Source organism: Juglans regia, chromosome 14 (assembly GCF_001411555.2).
Source record: "Juglans regia cultivar Chandler chromosome 14, Walnut 2.0, whole genome shotgun sequence".
In the NCBI taxonomy this organism is placed as follows: Eukaryota; Viridiplantae; Streptophyta; class Magnoliopsida; order Fagales; family Juglandaceae; genus Juglans; species Juglans regia.
Genome location: NC_049914.1, coordinates 10,784,233 through 10,794,512, shown reverse-complemented (window position 1 = coordinate 10,794,512; position 10,280 = coordinate 10,784,233). Strand labels below are relative to the sequence as shown.

General features: G+C 36.6%; 1 protein-coding gene across 2 annotated transcripts; it reads left to right on the top strand.

Moving 5' to 3' along the window:
- Nucleotides 1-8,497, top strand: LOC108989633. Of its 2 annotated transcripts, XR_004798310.1 has the most exons (14): nucleotides 1-152; nucleotides 1,047-1,156; nucleotides 1,589-1,716; nucleotides 1,804-1,954; nucleotides 2,048-2,157; nucleotides 2,471-2,554; nucleotides 2,663-2,711; nucleotides 2,816-2,907; nucleotides 3,582-3,717; nucleotides 4,520-4,599; nucleotides 4,673-6,192; nucleotides 6,413-6,526; nucleotides 6,660-7,415; nucleotides 8,075-8,497. XR_004798310.1 is itself a non-coding variant. In XM_035685283.1 (13 exons), exons 2-13 carry the CDS (start codon nucleotides 1,064-1,066, stop codon nucleotides 7,232-7,234), a joined length of 3,132 nt encoding a protein of 1,043 aa, XP_035541176.1. In that variant the 5' UTR covers nucleotides 1-152; nucleotides 1,047-1,063; the 3' UTR covers nucleotides 7,235-7,670. The 2 variants fall into 2 exon arrangements, 1 of the variants encoding a protein (XP_035541176.1); XM_035685283.1 differs by lacking the exon at nucleotides 8,075-8,497 and having other exon boundaries at nucleotides 6,660-7,670.
- The last annotated feature ends 1,783 nt before the right edge of the window (nucleotides 8,498-10,280 follow it).

Here is a 10,280-nt window from a genome sequence, read left to right as displayed (position 1 = left end):
AAGAAAAAGCCATCCAAACACAACAGCACTCTCTCTCTCCCTCTCTCTCTCTCTCCGATAGGCCTCTCTTGTGGTTCTCTCCTTCTCTATCGTGCGCTTCTCACACATTCTCATCCTCGCAGTTTCGTTCCTCTTCTCGATCCCTCAACTGTGTAAGTCCTTCAGCTTGAATCTCAAATTCGTAGTTCCTGGATCCTTCCTCTTTCTTTCTAAGATCCCCAATTTTTTCCCCTTTTTTTTGGTTTCGTTTTCCAAAGCTCAATCTGTTTTCATCTATATTTTGGGACAATTGGAGATGTTTGTATGTTACACTCATTTCCAGATTTGTGTCCGTTTACTTGTTTGGTTCGGATTTTGTGTCCTGCATGTCAACGACTCTGATTAGAAAGTAGGTCATTTATTTTATATCTAGTTACTTATTTAATATAGTTTAATATGGGGGGATTTTTCCTGTTTGATTTCTTTGAATGATCTGTGGAATCTTTGAGGCGATGTTTATTTGATCGATTTCTGGATTATCGTTATTTTTTTTAATTTTTAACAGTTAGCCGCAAAATGCCTGATACGTTGAATGGATAGGGCTTTTAGAATATGAATTTGGATTTTTCAAAGGAACGTCACGACTCACGAGTGGTTTGAAAATGTATTTTGGTTAGATTTGATGTTTTTTACTGTTATTGTAATATTTGGGTTGGTTTCACTCATTTTTCTTTTATTTTTCTGTGAAGTTGTTATTGCTTGATGAGGGGTATGTATTTTGTAAGTTCCGTTTGTCAAATTCTGCCTTAGTCGTTAATACTTTATAAACTATTGAAGGGAAAGGAAAGTTAGATTTTAAATTGTGCATCTAAATCCCATATCGTTTTAAAAAGGAGGTGAAGACTTACCTTGGTCTTTCGAAGGTTTAAAATCCGCTATTGTTACCATCTACCGAAACAAGCTTAATGATTTATTTGCATATATGCTATATTCATTCAAGTGTTTGTTCTGGGCATCTGGTGAACTTGTTGTTGATTCCATAGCATCATTTTTTTTCCTTTCTCCAGATTGTTTCAGGTAAATCATGAGTGACGAGGGAGAAAAGACTTGTCCTCTCTGCGCAGAAGAGATGGATTTGACTGATCAGCAGTTGAAGCCATGTAAATGTGGTTATGAGGTTTGAGACTGTTTATTATTTTTTTGGGTAGACGGTTTTTGAGTGAGTAGATTAACTTTATTTATTGGAGTATATATTTTAACAAGTATATCGAGTTGTTTTTCCTTTTCTGATCGTTGTTCACTACAGAGGTTCAATCACGTGCGTCTTTATCCCATGCTCTTGCAATGCATTTTCCTTTCATCATGTTAGCTGCAGAACCAGCAATAAATGAAGTATACACGGGATGAATTTGAAGAATATGTTGCACTTTCTCCATTCTCTTGGTCTTGGTTGTGATAATATGCTTTGTAATTCTTATAGTATGACGAGTTTATACAAAATATGTTCTTAATTTTGTAGATGAACTAGCTGTATCTACATTTCTGGTGTCAACCATATTACTATTTACTTTCTTAATTATCTTCTGAACCTTTGTCCACTTACATACAGATATGTGTTTGGTGCTGGCATCACATCCTGGAGATGGCTGAAAAGGATGAGACGGAGGGGCGGTGTCCTGCCTGTCGCTCCCCTTATGACAAAGTAAAGATTGTTGGGATGGCTGCAAACTGTGAGAGGTGGTTATTCTATGAACAGTATTTGCTGCTGGTATGGAATCTTTATTAGTATTTGTAATGCTGCTTTCATTTTATTTTCTTCAACAGGATGGTGGCTGAAATCAGTATGGATAGGAAAAAGTGCCTGAAAGCTAAATGCAAACCATCTGAGGGACGGAAGCAACTGAGCAGTGTTCGCGTGATTCAACGGAACCTTGTTTACATAGTTGGCTTGCCTTTAAATCTGGCAGATGAAGATGTAGCCTTTCTCTTTCCTCTCTCTAATCTCTACTCATTATGTTTGGTTGATTTCTTTTGAGGTGTGCATGAATATATCTTAATGTTTATGCAGCTTCTCCAACACCGTGAATATTTTGGTCAGTATGGTAAGGTTCTAAAAGTGTCCATGTCTCGGACTGCAGCTGGTGTAATTCAACAATTTCCAAACAGTACATGTAGTGTGTAAGTAACATATATTTTATTTTCGCCTGGTTACTCAACACATGATGCACTGCATGTTCGTCTGTCTTGTTGGATATTTTAAATTTTGTGTTACTAATGCTTTAAAGTGTAAAATGTCGTTTGAATTTAATTGCATACATTTTTACTATTATTTTGCCTTCCCATTATAGTATCCTTTCGTAGTTTTTGCCTTTTCGTTTTTCGGTGATCCTGTTTTATAGGGCTTTTTGAGTTATTTGGTTTATAACATTGTTTTGATTACCTTCGTTCACAGGTAATTAGTATTGTACTTACTAAATGCTCATGTATCCAGATATATTACCTATTCCAAAGAGGAGGAAGCTATTCGTTGTATTCAAAATGTACATGGGTTTATTTTGGATGGCAGATCCTTGAGGTATATGCATGCTGATGCTTCTTGAAAAGTACTTCTATTATCAGTGGGTGGTTTATGAGCATGCATCATTTTAGTTATAATATCAATAACTCTCGGAGTATGTGCTAGGGCTTGCTTTGGAACCACAAAGTATTGTCATGCTTGGCTGAGAAATGTGGTATGCATCCTTGCTTGGTTTATTAGGTATTATAATTTTCTTTTTAGTTGTCACATAAGCCAAATTGTTCATCCAATTGAGTACGGAACGTATATTCGGTGCAGCCTTGCAGCAATACGGATTGTCTCTATTTGCATGAGATTGGTCCTCAAGAGGATAGTTTCTCTAAAGATGAAATAATTTCAGCATATACAAGGTAAATGTATAAGTTGTGCATGTGATATTTTTGTTTTTAAAAGCCTTGTTCTTGTTATTAGCTTGGTGTCACTTAGGTAATGCCCATTTATGTTATTTTCCGAGGATACTGTAGCAAGAGCTAATTGAGTGTGAGCGTGCATCTGCAACTTTCTTTCTCTATGATGGAAATTGTGATTAACAATGCACAATGGAATTTTCATGTGATTGGTTATAAGCACCTTGGTTTTGAAAGAAATCTAGTCTCTGGCCTCGTCCAATGGTGTCTTTTAAAAACATTCCTCATTATGGCAATAACTATATATGTGAAACCTAAGCATCAGAAAAGATGAGGAACCTTGACCATTTCTGGATTTGGTTAATTGACACGATTGGAAATTCCAGGGGTGGCATGGCTAAAAGAAGGTTGGCATCTGGAAAATCTTAAAGTCATGTTTTTTTTGTTGTTTTTTACTAAAATAGGAATTGCACATTATTGGGAAAGATAGTATATGAAGTTGGAGTTTCAATGTTTGAAGAGAATTTTACATATGAAATTTGAAAATTTTATATGACATGTATTGGGTATATTGATCTTACAAAAATATTTCGATTGAATTTTTTTGCTTTGTGCTGCTTGATCTTTACATGGTGTCTTCATAGGAAGATTAATTAACTTACATAGTGGTTTTAAAGGAGTCGAGTTCAACAAATTACTGGTGCAACAAACAATATGCAGCGGCGTTCGGGGAATGTGTTACCACCACCACCAGATGAATATTATATTAACAGTTCCACTTCAACTGGAAAGCCCATTGTCAAAACTACTAGTGTAAGACCAGATGCCATAAGTTATGCATTTTGCTTGACTGCTGTCATAGGCAGTTTGCTTTATACTAAAGTAACATATTGCAGAGGGATTTTGCTCTATTTTTGTCATTATCAAATTGATCTATTTTAGGTACACAGTTCAATACACGTGGAAGGAATGCTTTTGCATGCCCTTATATCACAATATTGGTGTATCAGATGTTCCCAACATGCCTATTGTTGGACTGGTACTCGTTTTTGGTGTATGAGAAAAGAAGAGTTGTGACTTCCCATTTGTAATGATCATTCCTATAATTGTGTTGGTGTGAATTTTTCACTCACATTTTTGTTGGATGGATGTCTCTTTAAGATTGGGTACACACCTTATACCACACATTACATGTACACTTCATTTTCTTCAAGGAAATGGAAAATGACTTATCGAGACACTCATGGCATCCAACACATACCTAGTAAGCATAACAAATTGGATAGGATTGATGATGCTTTTTTGTTTTTCAGAATAATGGTTGTGGCCAAAATACTGGAGAGATACAAATGCAAGAGATATCTAGCATTAATGATTGTGAGATATCCAATACTTACATTGAAAAGGGAATACTGAGAGACTCAGTTTTATAATTGAGATGTACGAGTCTCATCTTAAGTTTAAGCAACCTGTGATTGAGTGAACTGTGTCACTTACAATATCTTAGATACTCTGGATTTGCGGAACCCATGCTTTTTTAAAAATGTTTGAACTTACAGTATTCTTGAATACTAAGCTTTATAAATGTCGTGATTTGATTACATTTATCTAGCAGAATATTGCGAGTGTTGTTAGAAGTTCTCCACCAAATGGAAGTTCTGGTAGATCTGTAGCTCTTCCTGCTGCGGCCTCATGGTATGCACCAATTATTGTCCTTTATTTTGTTTGTGACAATTACTAGTACTCAAATTTGTATTATTTGTACCAGGGGAATGCGAGCTACTAATGGCCATCTACCAGCTTCCAGTATAGCAAGTACAAATGGACCTTCTAAGCAGAACCCTGACACAGTTGCTAGTACATTGTCATTTACATCAGCAGTTACAGGCATAACTCAGGCTTCCTTATTGCAAAGTGATGCTGCAAAGAGGCCCACATTGAATGAAGATATTCAAACTATAAACCCAACCAGTAAACTGGAATCATTAAACACTTTGAAACAGCATATAATTACAGATTCTCCAACCAATTCATCCGAGAAAGTTGCCATGCCGGATGGAACTTTTTCTTTAACATTAAGCAGTGAGTTTTCTTGTCCACCAGCATCTGAGGACAATGATAGAGGTATTAGTCTGCCACCAGAGGTTACAAATTCTGCTTATACTGAGGTGTCCTGCGGTTCTACCAATGAAAAATTAGGGCTTGCCAGTGATGGACAGATTCAGAACTTATGCTCTGATATATCTTCAATAAGTATTGATAGAATTGCCAGAGATGAACATTCTGTTGCAATCAGACCTAATAGTTCACTTTTTGATCGTGTCTTGATTAAAGAACCTGGACGTCAAAGGTTGCAGCAAGATTATGCTGAGCAACATACAGAACCTTTATTAATCTCAACTGTTGGGAAAGCACCTTCCATCGATGGGGTGTGTGCATCAAGAGAACAGTGTGACTGGATATCAGATTCACATACTCGAGTAATACAAGATACATCTTCTGAAGTTGAAGATGATATTCTATCTTTTGAGAGTCAAAGACTCAAGGACCCAGAAGTTGTAAGTAGGTCTACTTATTTGACCAATTTGGCTAATTCGCTCCATGTTTCAAGGTCTCATCCTCTTCAGCATGGTGAGGATTATGGTGCACTTAGTTTAAATGCTGATCGTCCGATATCTGTGGATAATAGAGTTAACGATGGTTTGCTTCTACATTCATCTAGCATTTCAGTGATATCTAATGGTTTCCCTGATAACTTGGTGAACAATGCCCCTGGTTTGGATATAACCTTGGAGCATTCCTTTTTGCATCCAAATGAAGATAAAGGGAAGCAAATGGGGAGATTCTTGAGTGGTGTGACGAATAATGAGGGCAATGCTGCTGTCGATAAAGGAGAGAGCAGTATAATCTCAAATATATTGTCATTGGACTGTGATCCATGGGATGAGTCGTTGGGATCCCCTCAGAATCTGGCTAAGTTGTTTAAGGAAGGTGATACTCAGACTGGTTCTCACATGATATCAGGTTCCTGGAGAGCACCAAATAATAATCAGTCGAGGTTTTCTTTTGCAAGGCATGAGGAGTTGAGAAGTCAACCATTTGATGTACAGCAATCTTTCAATGCCATTGAGCAATTGCCAATGAGCCGATCATTCAGCCAGTATTGTGGTGGAAGAGATTTGTATTTGGAAAATCATGGGATTGGCAATGGTTTCTCTTCCCGAAATTTTGAAGAATCTGAGAATCTTGCTAACATTCATCCCGCTTTCACTCCTAATAAGCTTTCTGGTGAGTCTTCTTTAGTTTCCTGAACTTCTGATTTACATTCTATGATTTATGTTGGGGGGTTTTTTTCATCTAATTGCAGCTTCCGCTTTTATGTAATCTTCTATCAATTACATTCTGTGCTGTTTAGTTTTGGGGATAGCTGCCTTTGGGCCGTTTGGAAATTAATTTAATGACAGCCTTAATTTTGCTCATAAAAAAATGACAGCCGTAATTTTTTCAGGTGTTTCAAGGGCACAAATTTCAGCCCCACCTGGATTCTCTATGTCAAGCAGGGCACCACCACCGGGCTTTTCCTCTAGCAAGAGAATGGACCAGGCATTTGACCCCATGACTGGTTAGTTATATAATATTTGTTTATCCTGATCTTTAACCAGGTTTTCACATCTCTATTCCATGTTGAAAATGATTAGCTGATAAAAGAAAAAGAAAATGATTGGGTAATTTACTTTTTTTCGTTTATTTGTCAGGGAATCATTTGCTTGACCCGTCCTCCTTGTTGAGAAACTCATATCAGACGATGCCCACTGGAAATATTGTTAATACTGGGGATATTGAGTTTATGGATCCTGCAATTTTGGCTGTGGGTGAAGGGAGACTTCAAGGTGGGCTTAACAATCCAGTCTTAGACATGAGATCAACTTTCCCTCCACAATTAAGTGCATATGAAAGTGACTCCAGATTTCAGCTATTGATGCAAAGATCGCTCTCGCAGCAGCAGAACATGAGATTTGCCGACATTGATGATAATTTTTCTCATCGTAGCAATTCTTATGGCCTTTCTACAAGGCTTGCGGATCAATCACAAGCGAGCAATCTGTCCCCTTTTGCTGCACAGCTGTCCCTCCAACAGTCTAGAAATGCACTTATGTCTAATGGCCACTGGGACAGTTGGAATGAAGTTCAAAGTGGGAATGGTCTAGGTATGCCAGAGCTCTTAAGAAATGATAGACTGGGGTATAATAAATTTTATACTGGCTATGAAGATTCGAAGTATCGGACGCCGAGCTCTGGTGATCTCTATAACAGGACATTTGGGATGTGATTCTTGTCAGGATGATACTTCTTGCGTGGCTGGCAATGCTTAAACCCAAATGAAAATAATCTTGTGTAATTTGGTAGCGCCATATTGAGGGGATGGCACTGACTTACAATTCATAACCGATCTCAACAGGCCTATGATGCGTCAAAAACTCCTGAAAGATATGGGGTCTGGTTGCGATCGGGTAAGGACCAAACTTTTTTCTGCGCTTGTTATATTTGTGTCTTACAGTGGCTGCATGTTTTGTGGCAGACTTTTCTCTTCCCCGTGGAATCACACTTCTTTCCCCTTCCCCCCCTCCCCCTGCCCCTTCGTCCTATCTGAATGCTTTTCGGTCTTGTAGACCTCCATGGGCGGGCATGCACCCATGCTCCTGTAGCCTACTTTTAGGGTTGGTTTGGAGTACAAGACAAAATATAAAATTTTCATTTCATCTCATCATTATACATTTTTTAAATCTTCATACAAAATATAATAAATAATTCAACTTTTTCAAATCTCAATTCAATTTTTTCAAATCTCAAAATAATAATAATATTAAAATATAATATTTTAAACTTTCTAACAAAACACTATTCTCATCTCACTCCCTAAACCTGTCCTCTAACTTAATGTTGCAAAATTTGTTCTTAATGTTGCAAAATCTGTTCTCAACAATCTCAAACAGAATTAAAACAGATTTCCAAGTTACGGCTTGAATGCTTACCTATTAGCCGGTATAATCTGCTGATGTCGCGGGGGTTATATTTATGAAAACTAAATATTCTTTGTTGATTTTTTGTTACTGTCAGTTGGTATTGTCTGATAGATTGACTCGTATTACATCCTTTTATTTATGTGCAGGTGATCTAAGCTGCCATTGTACAAGTCATATGAAATCATGACATTGACGGATAGAATAGATTATCGGTGCTGGCTGAGTGCTTTAATTGATCAAATAGGCTGGCAGATGCCCCAAATTACCTTTTCCCTTTCTCTGACTCTAGCACTCACTGCCTTCACAATTCTAACAAAACGTGAATTGGGTTGGGGGTGGCCGAGGCCCCGAGGTCTTGGACTTTCGAGGGACCGAGAAATACCCCCGCCTTACAGTTTAACAGTATAACCATCATCTTCTCGCATGTTTCATTTGCCGCCTTTTTGTTCCCCAGATGTGTACATGTCTTATAATTATTTTGATTTTGCGTGCTTGTTATTGCCTGAAGAAAAGTTGAAAACGTTGCTTGATTTATTTCTGTATCATATAAGCGGGGGTTGTTTTAGTCATCAGAGCTTTAGCATTTGTATCGAAAGCTCCAGGCGTATTTAGCATTCACTTTCTTCCATTTATAGCTAATTTTCCGGCCCTATCTGGAACCCAGGAAATCGGATGCCGGTTTTGGATTTTGGCTTGGATCAAACTCGGGCTGGAATCTAAGATGCTAAAATCTGACCAGCTCGATTTGGGTATGGGTTTGAAATCCGGTATCGGGTTTTAAAAACATAACTTGCAATCACTCCAAAAGCAATGTTATGCGCCTACTAGAGCAAATAGGGGCACAAGTAGGGGTGTCAAATCTTGTTAACGAGTCGTGTTTGTATCGTGTTAAGATATGTATATTATACTATATGGGTCTATCCGAGTACGACCTGTTAAATTTATTGCGTTAAAATTTCAAATTCTAATATGATCCATTAACATAATGGGCTGACACGACCAATTAGTGAATATTACAAAATATATTAACACGACATTGAATTTAACTCGTTGATTAAGTTTAATATAATTTTATACAAATGTTAAAATCATAATATTTATAAAAAAATATAAAATTAATTACAAGTTCAAAATTACAATCTAAATTTTATAAAAATATCAAAATTAAAATCTTATCAATTTTATTTTTAAGTACAAGGGTATAATTGTAATTTTAACTTTCTTAACGGGTTGACCCGTTAAGCAATCGTGTATTAACGGGTCAATTTCATTTTTATTCGAATCCGTTAAGACTAAATCAAAATATGCTATTATCATGTTGTATTCATATCGAATTAATGCATCGTATCACATTGTCATTCCTAGGCATAAATATTGTATATGATCTTTGGTGCTTTTTGCTACTGGCTGTGTTTTTTGCGAAGAGCAATGTTTTGGAAACGAAAGGAAAATCATTCAAAGAAATAGAAATTGCGCTTTCTCCACTCGAGTTAAGGTACTTCTGGAGAACTGGAAAATGATATATTCATCTGCTGCTCTTTTTGGAAGGTTATTATGTATATTTTTTAATTAATTTTTCCAAAGTACACTGATGTTCTTTCCTAATGATATGTTAAATGAAATGCAGTACACCTGAAAGACTCGAAGTGTCCATCCTCAAATCAAATAATTCAACTTCCTGTCAATCTTGTTAAAAAATCATGACTCTTTCTTTCAACCGAGTGTATAATCTCTCATCACTTTTTTTAGAATTTACCTTATACAATGTAGGCTTTCGTATAATGATAATATGAATAATAATAAAAGACCCGGGTTCAACCCGGAACTCGGATTTTTAAAAATCTAGATTCATCTGGGTTTGGCTCAGGTCTAACCCGAGCTAAGCCAATCCGGGTTTTGGCCTGGGTTTAAAACTTGAGTTCCGATCTGGGTATATACGGGTTCCCGAGCCGGAACCCTAATGAATAATCTTAAATATAATTCTACCAGTTCTTGGAAATTTCATACGGCTGACTTCTCTTTGTATAAACAAAACATTTTGATTACTTCACTTGTTAATAAAAAAAATTCAATGATTACAAATATCACATATTACATTTTGATGAAACCCGAGTTTTGGTTTGGGTATACCCGGGTTCTCGGGCTGGAATTCAGATGAACAGTCTTAAATATAATTCTACTGGTTCTTGGAAATTTCATACGACTTACTTTTCTTTGTATAAACGAAACATTTTGATTACTTCACTTGTTAGTAAAAAATTCAATGATTACAAATATCACGTATTACATTTTAAATAAAAGAGAAAATCTTTAGAGATGATGTGGTGTTAAACCACAAACAATACCCTCCAA